We start from the raw sequence: 18,640 nt of genomic DNA on the forward strand, positions 1-18,640 counted from the left end.
GAGTTTATGCATTTTGCCTCGTAATTCATGGGCGGGAACACGGGCTGTCAATCTAAGCACTTTGACACCCCAGGCCCCACAACCAACTAATCAGTATGTTCAACGGATATAGTCATTATATTATCAGTCGAGGATTCAACCAGTTATACTCACATTCTTTGCCTTTCAGTTTTTCTTTCCTCGTCAAGAAGAAACGTGGGCATAGAATAAATCAATCACAAAACCAAGTATCAAAACACGGAGAAAAAAAATCCTAATCCATGAATTCTAGGTTTAGGTCAGTGACTCTGTATCAATGCCCATATGCGTTAAGATTTAGAAGTTAAAGCTTAGTGCGTTATACGCAAAGGCCACTAAAATGGAGCTACATACAAATATACATAAATAAGACGTACTATGATGCGTGTTGGGTGCGTACTACGGTCGCTACGATAATCAAATCGATGCTTGTTAAAATCTTGCTCTTCTCTTCGCTCGAAAAAAGTTTCTCAGCGGTTGTGACAGCTGGCAGGCGTTTCCCCGATCTCTATCCAGAGTTCTCTGGTCTCCTTGTCGATACCCATCTGCCATCAACTCAGATCTACAAGTTTCTCCCTTTTTCCAAAATATTTGGAATCTTTCAACTGCTAAAATTTCCCCCCAAACGGCTCTTTGTCCCCGATTACCGAACGGCCGCGGCGATTCGCTTTCGACTATCGTCTACGCTTCCTTCACGCAAACCAGAAGGGACCATGTATGACACGACATTCAGGAATAAAGAACCTGGTACCTCTTGTCTCCAAGATTCACTTCTCGTTTCCAGTTCGTTTATCTGCTGCTCGACACTTTGGAGCATCTTATCCGACTCCTGAAGCCTGGTTCTTAATCTTAGAACTTCTTCGGAGTCTGCTAACGGCTGACGCAAGCGATTCTCCAAATCTACGATTTTCGCTTCCAGATTTTGTACGAGCGAGTCATCGGCATTTTTTGTTTGTCCACTTTTCTCCTAGAAAAAGAGTAACCTTCGTAAATGTAAGTCGTCTCAAGATAACCTAACAGTGTACAAAAACTTACAAAACCTCAGGACAAAGAATTACTCGGAAAGATTACGGAAAATACAACATTTTGGGAAAAGGAACTTTCATAATCAGAGATTGCAGAATTTCTTTCCAAACTACCTTTATTTAACAAATAGAGAAGCCTTGACTGTGCTCTGTTCTGTTATAAAGCACGCAGGAAGCGGCTAGAGCACGAAAGAAGTGTAGGGAGAAACACGAGACGTAGTCGAGTGTTTCTTCCCACTTCTTGATTTTTGAACAAAGCGAACAACAGTGTCGTCAGCATGCTCTATACTCTCATAAAGCACGCTACAATAAGCCAATCAGAATTCCTGTTGGAACGGTTCAAATAATCTGATTGGCTGTACAAGACTAAAGCTGTCAAAAGTGTCAAACCATCAAAGTTCAAAAACCATCAAAGTTCACTTTCTACGATAGTTTACAAACTAAAATAGTTCGGCAAGTCGAATTTAATACTTTTGCCTGAAGTTTTTAAGTCTCTAATACAGAATCTTGAAGTGAAATGTTCAGTGAACTTCAGCCGAATTATGGCTCATAAAAACACGCGAGTTTTTTCACATGACAAGGTAGAAAACAAACTGTTCAAGGCAAGTGTTTTTTGAATGAACGACAGCCGAATTTACCAGAATATGAAGACGCTCGTGATGACAGCGCCGCAAAACTCGGCTGAAGTGACTGATGTGACTTTCCATTCAACGTATCGGAAAGGATATGAGAGCAAGCTCTTATTTTTTCACTCGAAGGGCAGCCGATGTAGTTTCTGAGTCTTGCTTTCCTATGATGACCGGAGATCGCCATGATGAGCGAGCCGCGATGAACTTCAGCATGATCATATTCGCTCAGACACCGTCATGATTAGTAAGAATTTTTAACAGTTATGCCAGTTTGGTTATATTTTTCATCACTTCTGTTTTGTTCTGTTTTGTTTTTAACACTGAACTTTATATACTATACGAGTGTTAGCTGTGTTTGATTTTTATTACCGTTCGTAAGCTTGCAATCTAACTGAGCGTGAAAGTCTTTAAAACTCGGAATGTTTATTTTGTTTTTCCATTAAGGATTTTCGTATCTGCTCACGTTTTAATAACGTAAATTACGGCGCCTGGTATGTTTACATACCTTTGTTTGATTCTTCTGTTACTACTTGCCGGCTCGCTTCAGTTCCGAAATTTCACTTTCAATTATCGGAAAAAAGCTAAAAAGAAGTCCCGGAAAAGGTCGAACATAGTACAATCTGCAGATGGCGTGACAGCTTTAGCTCAGCTCTGTGCTCCATACTCTCATAGAGCAAGCTCTTTCAACCAATGACAGCGCGCGTTATATCCGAACTTTATTATAATTATAATTATGCCGGTATGATTTGACTACATAAAAGAGGTTCATTACCTGAAGAGATAGGCTTCACCTTCACCTTAGTTAGCCCACACTGTGCAATGACAACGAGCTGAAAAGAGGTCACGAATTATTTGAACTAAGTTTACGCAGAAATCGAGATTGCTTTGGTTTCGTATTACCATGATGCGTGATTAGTCTCTGTGATTGGTGCAACCCTCTCCAACCAATCAGATACAAAAACTGAACCAATCACGCCTAGGTCACTCGCGTTTCCCCGCGTTTAAGGTCGTTTTCGTGTTTTTGTTCTGAGTTCTTATTGGCTCCTCGAGATTACCCGCTTTTATGCTGATTGGCTATAGTTACTTTGATTTAGGTGTCTCGACACTCAATCGAAAAGCGCTCGTGAGAGTCAAGAGTTCACCTACTTTAGCTTCAGTCAATTCCCGTTCCAGACGTTTGATATCCTCACGGTGTCTTCGGTTCATGGTGGTGATGTCCTCTTTAAACTACATACAGGGAAGTGCAAAAGAAGTGTTTAAGCGAAGTGACCAGATTTAATCATTGAGATAGCAAAGCGACTCATTCTTGGCCGTTCGCTTCTCGTGCAAGGGTAAAGGAAATCCACATAGTCTATCCAAACAATCGTCAGATAACAATTAAAGTTCAGTATCATTTCTGTTTAAGTTACTCACCGTGCAGTTTCGGCAAAACTATGAGTTTATTCGTCAATTTTGTTTTCTTTTCGTTTCATAACTACTTGCATGGGAGAGGACATAATTATAAACAGATATTAAATAACTGGAGCAGTATCCTACGTACTCTGTCTTGTGCAGCCTTGGCCTCCTTCTTCCACAAACCGAGTTCTTCTTGGTGTTTCTGCTGTTCTTCGTCCATTTCCTATATAAAAAAGGAATAAGGCAAAAAAAAAAAATCAAACAAAACAAAATTTACTGAGGTGAATAATGAATACGTGACATTTTCACAAGAAAAAAGCCGTCGTGCACAATAACTTGCACCGACACATATGTGCAGTAAAAGTGGCTCTAAGCATGAGCACAACTTTTTGTTATAAAGAACAGCTCCCGTAACATGAAGGAAGAAGGAAGCAACATGAAGTCATATCCTCTAAATATACTACACGGCGAAAAGAAACAGCACCGTCAAATTTTGGCAAAACAAACAAACAAAACATAAAGCATATTTCATAAACGAGAAAATCATTGCTTTTTTCTGATAAGGAAAACTTAAGAAGTATTTCTGTGAAATCATTTTTTCGTTTTTGCGGAGCCTGATCGAGCTTTCCATCTTATGAAAGACTTGTCTTCAAATTGTCTGTCACGAAACACTTTTCCAGATGCTTTTCATCATGTTCCTAAAGACAAACCAAGCGGACACTTTTCTGAACTGCTTGCCTCTTTTGAGAAGAATTAGGAATAGAAAAGAATGGAATATAAATAATATAAAAGAACATAAACTAAAACAATTTGTTTCAAAGAGTGATATCACTGGCCATACAATGAGATCTCTATTTGTTACGTTCTTTTGTTTACCTTACTTCCCAAACCTTTAGGATGAATGGTCGTGGGATTTCTGAGCTGAAACAAAAGTTCTCATTCAGATATTACGTTAAAAAGTACTTAGGGTGTTAGCTTTTAATGCTTCGAGGATGATTGAAAAAACAAGGGTTGCCGTGCCAAAGACAGAGTGATACTAGAACCAAGCCGATAAAACAACTTCTTGCTCAAAACTTTGCCTTCTCGAGTTTACATATAGTCATGTTATGTGGTATTGATTGATTGATATTGATTGATAAACTGTCGGAATCCTTCAAAATAAGTTTGTAAAAAGACAATCAAAAATTGACTAACGATTCTTTAAATTCCCCGATGTAACGATTCTTATCTTACCCCATACTCATGTATTTGACATGTAGACAACAGATCATTTTTTTGTATGACTTTAGGTCCGTGTAGTGCTTTACAAGAATGGAGCAGAAGTTATGTCTATGAATTTCAATGCCAGAGGAACAACTAACGTGGACTGGTTTACACAAAATAATCTACTTCAATCACCATGGACAGATCTTAAGAATGCGACAACTTTAAAACCCTTTAGCATCAATGGCCATTACGGTACACGAAACTTTGAGATTACAGCTAAGTACGCAGGATGCCCTAATGATGTTGGGTGGTTTATAATCGGAGGACTTTTCTGTGCCTGGGAGAGATTTCACCCTGTGCCGGCATGGAATAATGGCCAAGATGGAAATTGATTTTAAAAATCTTGAAATACTTCTGTTATGGTAAAAATTGATTTAAGAAGTCTTGGAATACCTCTATTACTGCTTTTGTTTGTTTGTTTGTTTGTTTTTAAATCAGGAAAATAACCATTCTGTTTTGCCGAGATAATCGTTGAACTGACCTAGTCGACTCCTTCTTGGATAACTGGGCAATTTCCTTTTCTTCTTCAGGGGCGTGACCTAGATGTTTTCAAAGGGGAGGAAAGGAGGGGGGGGGAAGGTATTACACCGTGTCAAATACAGAGTACTCGTCAGATTGCCATATAGACCTTTCATAAATATGGTGCAATAGTGACATTTTAAGACGCCCTCCTCTATTTATTTCATCTGGGTGTTACAGTTTGAGTGCAATAGTTAATTACTGGGCAAAATCTCGGTAGGAAATTGAGAGGAGAACTGAAATAAATGCACGAGTCATCTGAAATTTAACCTCTCCGATGAATAAAAGGCCGGTGCTCTAAAACCGGTTTCACTCGGAAAGGGTCACTTTTGCCAACTTCTTATATGTTTTCTGCTCCATCTATCTCTAATTATGGATTACGCATTATTTTAATAGTCTATTTAATGAGATCTCAATAAATAGTTTACTATGTATTATTTATCGCTAGTTTTTTTTTTTGTATTATTTTCTTTTCTGAAGCCGACGTCGGAAGCGCTGCTGAGGTTATGGTTGTGTACGTACGTTGAAGACCAAAGATGCCAGGCAATGAATAATCTGAATGAAATGTTGGGAAGTAAAAATTATGTTTTAACGTTATACGCAAAATGACTGCAAGATCCTACAAATCATATCGAAGTGCTTTGCTGCTGACCTTGATGGTTTTCGAGAAGAAAGGGCTCGTTGCTGCCAACGAAGCCTATCCTTAACGGCTTTCCTCTTTACTCGAGACATTTTCTTTTCGTCATTGTCAGATGGATGTTCGTCGACCATAACTTGCCAACGAAACTCGCTCTTATCAGATAGCTTTATGGCCTTTATATTTTTCGATATTAGAGTAGTACCTTCTCCTGGCGCGTTTCGCTCTCTCTAAGGAACTACTTTTCAGGGCGTTCGAAGCGTCATGCCTCTTATCGAGGACTTGAAAACTAATGATTAAGTTGCTGTTAGTCGCCCTTACAGACGCAGGTGTGGTTCTCACGACGAGCCTTCTTTACGGCTTGGTCAACTGCAGTGCCGTTATTTACAGAAAAACTTTGAACAAACAAAATTTGGCAAACTTGAATAATGGATGGATCGCGATGGATCCAATATGGCTACACCATCATCTGCTGCGTTTGTGAGGCGAGATGCTAAAAGATCGTCTATCTTAAAATTAACTGCCTGTGTGGCGGTGTTCACAGACCCGACGGACCAACTCTCAATTTTTATTATTCAACACTTATATACCGTTATTCAAATAACTTAACACATAACTAAGACATATCGGAACACTCACCAATAAACATACATTGCCATTCAGAACGTGAAGGAAAAAAAATATCTGCTCAGCTTTGTAAAGCAGATATGTTCGTGTTCTTGTCAATTTGTTCATTTACACAGTGTTATAGTTGTTGTGTTAAACGGAGTTTAAACGCCTTGGTGTTCTTTTAAAAAATATTTTTAAAGTTTCCTTATATTTATTTAATACCTTGTATGGACTTATTGTTTAACAAAACTGTACCATTAAATAAAATAAAAAATAAAAAGCGCGATTGACAGAAAATAAAGTAACGGTATCATCGTTATTGTGTTTTCAGTGTCTGCTGCAAGCTACAGGTGGCGCCTTTTCAATTTCCTCGTGGAAATAGCACGTTAGCATTAACCGCTGTTTGCTCTTTGACATTATGGGCCTGTAATTTGTGCAAAGCCAAAACAACATTATTACGACTCTCACAAATGAGTATAGGATGGTAATTTTAAACAACTTTGTATTAGTTCGATAACGGTGGTTATGTGTGAAATAGCAGGAGAAATAGCCTTAACAATTGATGGCCTTTCATCCTTACAGCCTTTATAGAGCAAAACTGGCCATGGAAACGGAGTTTAAACGCCTTGGTATTCTATTAAAAATATATTTAAATTTTCCTCATATTTATTTCGTACCTTGCATAGGCTTCATGTTTAACGAAATTGTACCGTAAAAGGCAAATAGACAGAACTCTCGACAGCTATTGGTTAAAAGGTAACTAGGAATTTAACTGAAGCTAATCTCATGCGTAGTACAGCTCTGACGAAGGACTAACGCTCGAAACGACAGCTTTTTTACCCTTTACGGTGGCTAATTTACGTTTTCAACTCAGTTGTTAATACTAAATTACCTGCTATAGTCTCCCACCGGCGCAGCACCACAGTTTCTTTACTCCTTTATTCATGCGTAGTACAGCTGGGAAACATTCAGTTTGTACAACTCCATGTCTGTATGACTTTGTGCCATGTCTTTCACTTGGATCTGTTTTCTGTTACTGGATCTGTGTTCAATGATACCCAAGATTGCCTGGTTACAAGGTTGGTTATTCAAGTATGTTCTTTGAAAAAATGAAAACTGAGAAATCGATTCTTTCAAAAAACAAAAAAACATAAAAAAAGCACGATTGACAGAAAATGAAGCAACGGTGTCATCGTTATTGTGTTTGCGTCGTCTGCTGTAAGCTACAGATGGCGGCTTTTCAATTTCATGATGGAAATAGCACGTTAGCATTTACCGCTGTTTGCTCTTTGACATTATGGGCCGGTTATTTACTCAAGGGCAGAGTAATCCAAACCACGATTTTACCACATCCAAACGTTTCTGTTTAATCTTTTAAAGTTGTAGGATAGTATATTTTAATATGTTAAGAGAAGTTGTGGGCCCTTAATGTACTTACTCATTTTCTCATTAAAAAAACATGGCGAACTTATATCTGCCTTTCACCCAGAATAGTTTTGCGAGGCGTATCACAAACAAAATTTCGACTCTCACAAATAAAGGAATTTACCAGAGTGGCAATTATTCTGCTTTGCGCGGAACTTAAAAGCTAGGCGCCGTAGAAAAGCCTTGTAAAACTAAATAAGATAAGTTAACAGTTTCCTAATTAACATTCATGTCTCTTAGCCAAAGTAAGGTATTTATAAGAAAATGGAAGCAGTTCCTCTCCTTACATAAGCATGTTATTGAACATTATCATTCCGAAGTAGGGTGAAAAGAAAAACTTTTCGAGCCAATTTTGCGTACAAATTCAGGTCATTCCCGTAGGTGGGCAATATCTGTATACATGTTTTCCAACTTCAAACATATCTGTTAATTACCTGCGGCTATTTAAATTAAACCGAGTTAAAAATTCCTGATAATTTTGTTTAAATTTCACATACGCGAAAAAACAAATACCGACTCACCTGTTATCAAAAAGAAAAGAAGAAAAATTAACATTTTCCTGATATGATATTAACCACCAACGAAACAGAAGAACATCTTTGCCATAACATGTTAAGCCTTAAGTTAGATTAATTTTTAACGGAATCTAATTTTAAGTGTATCATAAACATTTATAAACTTTGACATATTTTTTTTTCACCAAGAGAAAACAAACGCCTTTTTTGACACAGCGTATGACTTCCTTTATCTAAACATCATATCTGCCTCAATTGCAATTAAGAGGCAATTTTTTAGCATCCTAAAAGACTAAAGATTCTGTGGAGGAAGTTCAAAGTATAATGAAAAAATGCATTTCCATAACAATAAACGAAAAATATTTCTCAACATTAGGCCTCAATTTAATATCTGAGCGCTATTCCAGCGAATTAATCAGTAATAAATTCTCTGAAATGGCACTCGCTAATTTTTCTGTTGACCGGCTTCATTTGCCTTAACGGAAGCAAAGTCAAATACCCTACAATTTTATCGTATTCTGCATTTAATAAACTATTTATTGTTATTAACTTTATTTTAGTTTCATGCGAAACATCGCGTTTGAGAATGAAAGGAGAAAATTTCGCAACATTTGGCCTCAATTTAATAACTAACCGCCATTCCAGCGAATTGATCGGTAATTAATTCGCTGGAATGGCGCTCGGTCATTTTTCTGTTGACCGGCTTCATTCGCCATTTGTATAGGAAATCGTATGAACGCGAGTGCATTTCGTGATTTATGGGCACGAGTGATGTTTTGAAAGTTCTCAAAATTGCACGAGCCGTAGGCGAGTGCAATTTGAGAACTTTCAAAACATCACGAGTGACCATAAATCACGAAATGCACGAGCAGGTTCATACGATTTTTTATTTATTATATTCTCGACAAAATTACTCCATCGATGTTTCCATGGCAACTTCTCCGTATTGCACTCTATAACCTCTATTGCACTCTATAACCTATTTATGCATTCATCATTGACCAATCAGAAACGCGATATTTTGTTGAGTATATAATAAACAGTTTTATCGTGTTGTGTATTTAATAATCTATTTATTGTTATTTACTCTATTTTGGTTTTATGAGAAAAATCGCGTGTAATTTTTTTTTCTCTGAAGGCACTCGCTAAGGTGCGGAGTAACCTTAAAGGCAAAGACAGAAATAATGGCAAGAATAGTAAACTTTTGTTATTGATAGATACAAGACCACTTTCATCCGCCACTCGAGTAAAAGGAAGGAATCTATCCTAAAACCCTCATTCAAAGTTTTTTAGTTTGCAGGAATCAATACGTTTCTTCCCCAATAATTACAGTTAAGAATATTCTAACTTATAGTAATTATCTTCAACCCACAGAAACTCGTAATGATTTGAATTCTGAGTATTGGCAGAATTTAAGACAGAATCTACTTTCAGTGGACAAGTTCCATTATCTAAATGTATCCCGAATTGACATGATCACACTATATGATGACTTTGAATGCATCTTAAAATGTCTTGACCGATCCTCTCTGCGTTTCTGTGAACTTTGCCGCCAAAGGAAAAAAGTGGTGTGCGTTATTGTCCTGTAACAAGTTCAACGACCCCGACAAACCCAAAGAAAGCAAGAGTTCGCATGACTATTCGTTTCCAAATGCATCACTATAAGTTTTCCAAATGCTAGTACTTGTTATAGATGTAAGGAACTCGCATTATTTAAGGGAGATAGAGGGCAATTACCAGGAGCCTCGAGGGATGAAATAAATTTTCATCGACACATATCGCTAATGTTGATCAGTTACGAATAATGATAAATTTTTGTTATTTTTAGTTGTGACAGCAAATTCAGATGAGTGCAGAGCCATTCTATTTAACCCAGTCACCAAAGACAAGTATTTACTTAATCACATAATCAAATCTCTGCCAGTTGAAAGTGAAGTAGGCTGTGAACTCATCTGTTATGGGGATCCCGACTGTGTGTCTTACAACTACGGGCCACTACTAGGCGATATTCCGTTATGCGACCTGAAAAAAAGCCCTCATTTACAAGTCACCAGCGTGAATTTCATTACCAGAAATGGCTACAGCTACCGAGGAATTGAGATAAGCCTTACAACCTAAACACAACAATTTTTTTTTTTTTGTTGAAACTTCACTTGACACGACTCACTGGTTGACTACAGAAATGTAAACAGAAATAAAAGGTAGCTATGTTCTGGAATGATTACCTGAACTCTTTAATTCGGTAATTTTAATCAGTGGGACGCTGTGAGGCATACAACAGACCTCGTCCATGGCGAAATTAATTTCCCAAATGTTGGAGACCAGGTGAAATCTTCTTGAGGTTTAATGCTTTTTCGAAAAAATGACTCTGATGATCTCTTTTTTTTTTAAATTATAACGATGATAATAATAATAATGGTGATAGTAATCCCTCAAGAAGCACATGTGCTCTTAGCATACAAAAAAGGAAAGGCACTGTTTGCTTTTTTTTTTTTTTTTTATCACAGAATCCTTGTGGAAGCAGCCCATGTCAGAAAAATTCTACTTGTCAAGCTGGGTTTACTTCAAAAGGATACCGTTGTGTCTGTCCACAAGGACTCGGGGGAGAGAATTGTGACCAAGGTATTTTGTTGCTTATTCATCAAATAATGCAAATATTCCCGCCTTTTTATACATCAAGTAATGCAAATATTCCTACCTTTTTATACTTCTTGGTTTTCTTGTTTTTTTGCTTCAGAAAATTTTCTAAGTTCCCTAAAGTCATTGACTTCATGTTTAAATATGTTAGTGGTGTATAACGAAAAATCTCCTTCTCACCTCTTAGCAAGTATTTGTTTATATCATAATTATCTTAGGTTTTCTATGGCCAATCCGTTTTGCGGCTTGGGGGAATCATTAACATCTAACACAATTTAGCATGTTTTTGTTTTTTTCAAAATCTTCTCATTGTTATTTAGAGAACAAGAGTTACTATGTTACGACTTGTAGTGAGGGAGTCATTCGTGCCAACCTATTGAAATCATATTTGATAGCTTTACACAAAAAGTATTCGGATTTGATGAAACCAGATTTTCATCTTGACTGCCTTGACTTCATTTCCGATTTGTAAAATGAGAATGCAAGGACAGTCTAGTACAGCAGAGAGACCTATAGATCTCTGCATCGTGTGCAAGGACTCGCATTAGCATCTTTTCTACTTTTAATCTTTTCAGTCATTCTGCCTCAAAACTGTTCTCAAGCCCCAAAGGAAACAGGAGTCCACGAAATTTCCAATCATGTATCAGACTCATTCCCAGTGTACTGCGACCAAACAAGTGATGGAGGTGGTACGTCAAACTAAATAAGAGGATCTCGATAGGAGATGAACTTTGTTCGTTTGTCTCACGATAGAGTCACTTTTGATGTAGATCGCAGCGTTTCGACTGCAAAGGTCGTATGCCTTGTTGTTGTAGGCAGCGGCGAAGAACTACTGATACACCCTTTATGTAAGGGAGAATGGCAGTAGATTTAAATTCCTGCGCGGCCTTTGTTGGCTGTTACCCTTGTTGTCTTTGCGAGTCTTCGTACAAATGAAGAAAGATAACCATTAGAAACAAGTACTGATGACAAGTTTTTTTTCCTCAGAGATAACTGACAGTGTCATTGTGAGGTGTTTGGCTCGGTATTATAGACACTTACCAAAACCAAGCTTTACTCACTAGGGGTGGTGTGAATCATAGGTTAGGTACTGGACAGTGTGGGTGGGCTTTCTGCAGACAGTAGTAGTCTATCGAGTCGATTTCCATGGTAAAACGAATAGTAGGCTGTTGACTGTTTAGATGTTGTAAAAAAGCCGTCGACATTGTCCCGGTCTAAGAGTGTGAAATTGTCACCTACATATCGTTTCCAGATCTTCGGTTTTCAAGTCACATTTGTTATCGCCTGTTCCTCAAATTCTTCCATATAAACACGTAAACAATCGACCTCATCGCCTGACTTTCGACTGAAGTCGAAACGTCGCGATCTACATCAAAAGTGACTATGTCGTGAGACAAACGAACAAAGTTCATCTCCTCTCTTACACCACGATGAACAATAAACACATATTTTATTAAAATAATCTCAATGGGGTTAACCGTTAGGCGTAAAACGGCCAAAAGATTCAGCCGTTTGGCGAATAAAATTGAAACATTTAAACCGTAAAAACCCCAAAGTGTTTTATGGTGACCACAATGGAAATATGTTAGCCGTTAACCGTAAATAGGCCAAAGCCTAACCGTTAGCTGTAAAAGCCATCAACACATTGAAACCCTCGAGTAAGGGTCATCAGTATCTCTCTGACGAAGGGCTAACGCTCGAAATGTCATCCTTTAAACTCTTTACGGTGGCCAATTTACGTTTTCAACCCAGTTGATAACACTAAATTACCCTGTTATACTCTCCAACCGACGCAGCACCACAGTTTCTTTAGAAACTTACCCCCTTTTTCCAATTGAGGTGGCTAACTCACTTGGCTAGGAAGGTCCCAGGACTTAGGTCCATAACCATTCAGACAATTCGAAAAAACAATTTCTAGAGTTTCCAAAGGAAATAGCAATTTCCACGGGCCTCGACTATTTCTGACTTTTTTTTTTATTTTAAGGTTGGACGATGATATTCAAATACATTGGAGGAGATTCTTCCTCTCCGACTGCTGACGTGTTATGGAATTCACCCGACACATTATCAGAAAATATTATCGCTGCCTTAGATACCACTTCAATCTACCATGGAAACTACAAAAACCGTATCGTTCAGAGTTGGCAAACTTTTAACCCTCTAGAGGTAAGTCCGGAAAATATCTACATCACAGATGGTTAGGCTAAATACACCTTCGTCCATGCACAAATTTCTTATGTAATTTTAATATATTTCCTTAGAAATAGCCTGCAAAAATAAATTAGTTAGACTTTTTTGGGATTTTTTTGTATAAGCCTAAGGTATCTACCTTATGGAAACTTGTCTTCAAATTGTCTGTCAATAAACACTTTTCCAAATGATGTTCTTTAATTCTTTGATTCTCAAAAGAAACTGTGACTGTTCGCATGGTAAAACCACGACAAAATATGTAAACCACAATGATATTATATATTCAAAGACAATTCTGAGCAGAAACAAAAGTGCTTAATCAAAAATTACTTTAAAAAGTACTCAGGGTGTTAGGGAGCTTTTAATGCTTCAAAGACAATTGAAACACAAACGTTACCGTGCCCAAGACAGAGTGATACTAGAACCAAGCCGATAGAATAACTTCTAGCTCAAAACTTTGCCTTCTCGAGTTTACATATAGTCATGTTATGTGGTATTGATTGATCGATATCCTCCAAATATGTTTGTAAAAAGAAAATAAAAAATTGATCAACAATTCTTTAAATTCCCCGATGTAATGACTCTCATCTTACCCCATACTTATGTATTTGATATGTAAACAACAGATCATTTTCGTGTGTGACTTTAGGTTCGTGTAGTGCTTTACACTAATGGAGCAGAAGTTACGTCTATGAAGTTCAATGCCAGAGGAACAACTAACGTGGACTGGTTTACACAAAATAATCTACTTCAATCACCATGGACAGATCTTAAGGATGCGGCAGACATATATCCCTTTCACATCAATGGCCATTACGGTGTACGAAACTTTGAAATTACAGCTAAATACGGAGGATGCCGGAAGGATGTTGGGTGGTTTATAGTCGGGGGAACTCGTTGTGACTGGGAGAGATTTTACCCTGTGCCGGCAATTCTGTACAGCAAGAAAACTCACAAAATCACATGGAATAATGCCCAAGGTAGAAATTTATTTTAAAATCTTGAGAGACCTCTGTTATGATAAAAATTGATTTAAGAAATCTTGAAATACCTCTGTCACTATTTTTGTCTGTTTGTTTGTTTGTTTGGTATTTTTGTTATCAAATCAGAGAAAAAACAAGATATTTTCTAAACAGACCTCATGAATGATTTCTTTTCCATTCATTTATTCCTTTTTATTCAGGCAGGTAAAACGGTATAGAATAATAATTCTGTGTTTGTTTTGCGGAGATAATCATCAAACTGATCTAGTCGACACCTTCTTGGATAACTCGGCCATTTCATTTTATTCTTTAGGGGCATGACCTGGATTTTTCAAAGGGAGGGAGGGGAGGAGGAAGGATGTCACACTGTGTCAAATAGAGAGTACTCACCAGATTGCCATGTCGACCTTTCATGAATAGGTTATAGTGACGTGTCCCCCTCCCCCCTCTCTTTATTTCGTCTGGGTGTCAGAATTTAACTGCAATTGTTAATTACTGGGGCAAAACCTCGGTAGGAAATCAAGAGGAGAAACGTAACAACTGCACAAGTCAACTGAAATTTAACGTCTCCTACGATTACAAGACTGGTGCTCAAAAACCGGTTTCACTCAGGAAAGTTCCAACTTTTCATTTGTTTTCTTCTTCTCCATCTTTCTCTAAATATGAATTATGATAATCGTTTATTTAATGAGATCTCAATAAATAGTTTACTATGTATTATTTATCGGTTAATTTTTTTGTTTTATTCTTTTCTCAAGCCGACGTCGGAGGCGCTGAGGTTATGGTTGTGTATGTACGTTGAAGACCAAGGATGCCAAGCAATGAATAATGTGAATGAAATGTTGAGAAGTAAAACTTCTGCTTTAACGTTATACGCAAAATGACCGCAAGATCCCACAAATCATATCGAAGTGCTTGACTGTTGACCTTGATGATTTCCAAGAAGAAATGGCTCGTTACTGCCAACGACACTTAATAAGCGCTATCCTCTCTGCTCGAGACATTTTCTTTTCGTTATCAGAATTTGACGCGAGCTTGCCAGATACACATTCGTTGACCGTAACTCGCCAACGAAACTCGCTCTTATTAGATAGCTTTATGGCTTTTATCCTTTTCGATATTAAAGCAGTACCTTCTCCTAAGGCGCGTTCCGCTCTTTTTAAGGAACTATTTTCCAGAGCGTTCAAAGCGTCATGCATCTTATCGAGGACTTGAAACCAATGATCAAGTTACTGTTATTTGCCCTTCCAGATGCAAGCATGGTTTTCACGACGAGCCTTTTTTACGGCTTGGTCAACTGCAGCGCCGTTACTTTCAGAAAAGCTTTGAGCAGATCTGGTTAGCCTAGATTCGACCACTCTAAGTTTTCTGTTAGTGAACCGATCGACGTCGAAATAGCAGATCTAATTGCTTGAATAATGAATGGATCGCAATGTATCCAATATGGCTACACCATCTTCTGCTGTGTTCGTGAAGCGAGATGCTAAAAGTTCGTTCATCTTAAAATTAACTGCCTGTGCAGGGGTGTTCATAGACCCGACAGACGCACTCTCAATTTTTATTACTCAACAATTATATACCGTTATTTAAATAACTTAACACATACCGAAACACTCACTAATAAACACACATTGCCATTCAAAACGTGCTGGAATAAAATTATCTTCTCAGCTTCGAAACGCAGATATTTTAATATTCTTATCAATTTGTTCACTTTCACAGTGTTATAGCTGTTTAGTGTGTCGACAACGGTGGGTACGTTGAAAGAAACAGAAATAACCCTAACGATTAACGGCTTTCATCCTTGCAGCCTCTATTGAGCTAAACTGGCCATAGAAACGGAGTTTAAACGCTTTGCTATTCTGTTAAAAATGTATTTTAAATTTCCTCAGATTTATTTAACACCTTGCGTAGGTTTCTTGTTTAACGAGATTGTACCGTAAAAGGTAAATAGAGAGAACTCTCGACAGCCATTGGTTGAAAAGTAAACAGGAAGTTAATTGAAGCTAATCTCACGCTTAGAGCAGCTGGGAAACATTCAGTTTGTACAGCTCCATGTCTGTATGACTTTGTGCCATGTCTTTCACTTGGATCTGTTTTCTGTTACTGGAGCTGTGTTCAATGATATCCAAGATCGCCTGGTCACAAGGCTGGTTATTCAAGTATGTTCTTTGACAACATGAAACTGAGAAATCGATTCTTTTACTGCTGCCGTAAAAAAAAAAAAAAAAAAAAAAAAAAAAAAAAAAAAAAAAAAGTAAGATTGACAGAAAAATAAAGTAACGATGTCATCATTATTGTGTTTTAAATGTTTGCTGCAAGCGACAGATGGCAGCTTTTCAATTTTCTGATGGAAATAGCACGTTAGCATTTACCGCTGCTTGTCCTTTGACATTATGGGCCGGATATTTGCTCTAGGCCAAACTTATCCAAACCACGGTTTTACCACATCCAGACGATTCCGTTAAATCTTTTACAGTTGGGGGATCGTATATTTTAACAAGTTTAGAGGAGTTGGGGCCCTTAGTGTATAAACTCATTTGCTCATTAAAAAATCATGACAAACTTTTGTCTGCCGTTCACCCAGAATAATTTGACGAGGCGTAGTACAAACAAAATTTCGACTCTCACAAATGAAGGAATCTACCAGAGCGGCAATTAGTACGCTTTGCGCGGAACTTAAAAGCTAAGTATCATAGGAAAGCCTCAAAACAAATACGATAAGCCTGAACGGACACGTTAAAGGTTTCCTAATTAACATTCATGTCTCGTGACCTAAGTTAGCTAATTATGAGAAAATGCAAGCAGTTCCTCTCCTGACATAAATATGTTATTGAACATCATTCCGAAATAGGGTGAAAAGGAAAACTTTTCGAGACAATTTTGTGTACAAATTCAGGTAATTTCCGCAAGTGTGTAACATCTGTATGTTGCGTTTTCCAACTTCAAACAGAACCGTTAGTTACCTGCGGCTAGCTGCCCTAGATTTGATCAATGTAATTTTGCTGTTAATGAACCGATCGACGTCGAAATAGCAGATCTGATTGCTTGAATAATGAATGGATCGAGATGGATCCAATACAGCTACACGATATTCTGATGCGTTCGTGAGGTGAGATGCTAAAAGTTCGTCCATCTTAAAATTAACTGCCTGTGCGCGGGTGTTTACAGACCCGACAGATTAACTCTCAATTTTTACTATTCAACGCTTATATACCGTTATTCAAATAACTTAACACATACCTTAAGTCATATCGAAACACTCGCTAATAAATACACATTGTCATTCAGAACATGCAGGAATAAAATATCTGCTCATCTTCAATTTGTTCATTTACAAAGTGCTATAGTTGGTTTCTTTTAAATAAGATGAGAATTTCAAACAACTTTGTATAAGTTCGATGACGGTGGTTACGTGTGAGGTTAGCGGGAGAAATAACAATAACAATTGACGGCCTTTCATCGTTGCAGCCTCTATTAAGCAAAACTGGCCATGGAAACGGAGTTTAAACGCTTTGCTATTCTGTTAAAAATACATTTAAAATTTTCCTCATATTTATTTAATACCTTGCACAGACTTCTTGTGCAACGAAATTGTACCGTAAAAGGCAAATAGACAGAACTCTTGACAGCCATTGGTTGAAAAGTAAACAGGAAGATAATTGAAGCTAATCTCGTGCCGAGTACAGCTGGGAAACATTCAGACTGTACAACTCCATGTCTGTATGACTTTGTGCCATGTCTTTCACTTGGATCTGTTTTCTGTTACTGGAGCTGTGTTCAGTGATATCCGAGATTGCCTGGTCACAAGGTTGGTTATTAAAGTATGTTCTTTGACAAAATGAAAACTGAGAAATCGATTCTTCCAAAGAAAAAAAGGTGCGATTGACAGAAAATAAACCAACGGTGTCATCGTTAATGTTTTTCCAATGTTTGCTGCAAGCTACAGATGGCGGCTTTTCAATTTCCTGATGGAAATAGCATCTTTTACAGTTGGAGGATGGTATATTTTAATAAGTTTAGAGAAGTTGTAGGTCCTTAGTGTACTAACTCGTTTGCTTATCAAAAAAACATGACGGACTTTTCTCTGCCTTTCACCTAGAAAAGTTTGACGAGGCGTACTACAAACAAAATTTCGACTCTCACAAATAAAGGCATTTATAAAAGTGGAAATTATTCCGCTTTTCGCGGAACTTAAAGCTAAGCACCGTAGAAAAGCCTTGTAAAAACAAATAAGATAAGCTAAACGGACATGTTAACAGTTTCCAATACGTAAGGTATTTATGAGAAAATGCAAGCAGTTTCTCTTCTGACATAAACATGTTAGTTAACATCATCATTCCGATATAGGGTGAAAAGAAAAATTTTTCAAGCCAATTTTGGGTACAAATTCAGGTGATTCCCGCCGGTGTGTAACATCTGTACGTATATGCGTTTTCCAACTTCAAACAAAAGCGTTGGTTACCTACGGCTATTATATATATCTACACATATATATTTACATTTTCCTGTTTTCATCTTCTAATGATATTTACCACCAATGAAACAGAACATCTTTCTTATTGCAAGTTCAGCCTCCACGATTTTTATCTTTTTGGATTAATCTCTAACGGATTCTAAGTTTTAGGGCATCATAACGCCTTTTTAACACAGCGTATCAGTTCTTTAGTCAAAGCATGACATCTGCTTCAATTGTGATCAAGAGGCAATTTTTAGCAGCAAAAGACTAAAGATAGTGTTCAAAAGTATAAAGAAAAAATGGATTTCCTTGAGAATGAAAGGAGAAAATTTC

The 18,640-nt window shown here is 37.5% G+C and overlaps 2 protein-coding genes across 2 annotated transcripts; one reads left to right on the plus strand and one right to left on the minus strand.

Moving 5' to 3' along the window:
* Positions 1–646: 646 nt before the first annotated feature.
* On the minus strand, positions 647–3,536 carry LOC149041498 (uncharacterized). The gene is made up of 3 exons (XM_089180562.1): positions 3,213–3,536; positions 2,819–2,899; positions 647–985 (listed from the first exon to the last, which is right to left on the minus strand). Exons 1-3 carry the CDS (start codon positions 3,285–3,287, stop codon positions 662–664), a joined length of 480 nt encoding a protein of 159 aa, XP_089036688.1. The 5' UTR covers positions 3,288–3,536; the 3' UTR covers positions 647–661.
* A 3,399-nt stretch (positions 3,537–6,935) lies between these two features.
* On the plus strand, positions 6,936–15,091 carry LOC149041499 (uncharacterized). The gene is made up of 7 exons (XM_089214158.1): positions 6,936–7,177; positions 9,597–9,691; positions 10,546–10,660; positions 11,251–11,364; positions 12,660–12,841; positions 13,515–13,845; positions 14,607–15,091. Exons 1-7 carry the CDS (start codon positions 7,105–7,107, stop codon positions 14,648–14,650), a joined length of 954 nt encoding a protein of 317 aa, XP_089070284.1. The 5' UTR covers positions 6,936–7,104; the 3' UTR covers positions 14,651–15,091.
* The last annotated feature ends 3,549 nt before the right edge of the window (positions 15,092–18,640 follow it).

This window comes from Pocillopora damicornis, chromosome 8, assembly GCF_964200805.1.
Source record: "Pocillopora damicornis chromosome 8, jaPocDami1.2, whole genome shotgun sequence".
Classification (NCBI taxonomy): Eukaryota; Metazoa; Cnidaria; class Anthozoa; order Scleractinia; family Pocilloporidae; genus Pocillopora; species Pocillopora damicornis.

What these genes read in the sequence shown, in the direction of transcription:
- LOC149041498 (XM_089180562.1), bottom strand. Translation starts at nt 3,287, where the DNA reads ATGGACGAAGAACAGCAGAAACACCAAGAAGAACTCGGTTTGTGGAAG. An exon ending in CCAAGGCTGCACAAGACAGA is followed by an intron (nt 2,900 to 3,212) that starts GTACGTAGGATA and finishes CCCTGTATGTAG; the next exon opens with TTTAAAGAGGACATCACCAC. An exon ending in GGGAATTGACTGAAGCTAAA is followed by an intron (nt 986 to 2,818) that starts GTAGGTGAACTC and finishes CTCTTTTTCTAG; the next exon opens with GAGAAAAGTGGACAAACAAA.
- LOC149041499 (XM_089214158.1), top strand. Translation starts at nt 7,105, where the DNA reads ATGTCTTTCACTTGGATCTGTTTTCTGTTACTGGATCTGTGTTCAATG. An exon ending in ATGACTATTCGTTTCCAAAT is followed by an intron (nt 9,692 to 10,545) that starts GCATCACTATAA and finishes TTTTTATCACAG; the next exon opens with AATCCTTGTGGAAGCAGCCC. An exon ending in CACATGGAATAATGCCCAAG is followed by an intron (nt 13,846 to 14,606) that starts GTAGAAATTTAT and finishes TCTTTTCTCAAG; the next exon opens with CCGACGTCGGAGGCGCTGAG.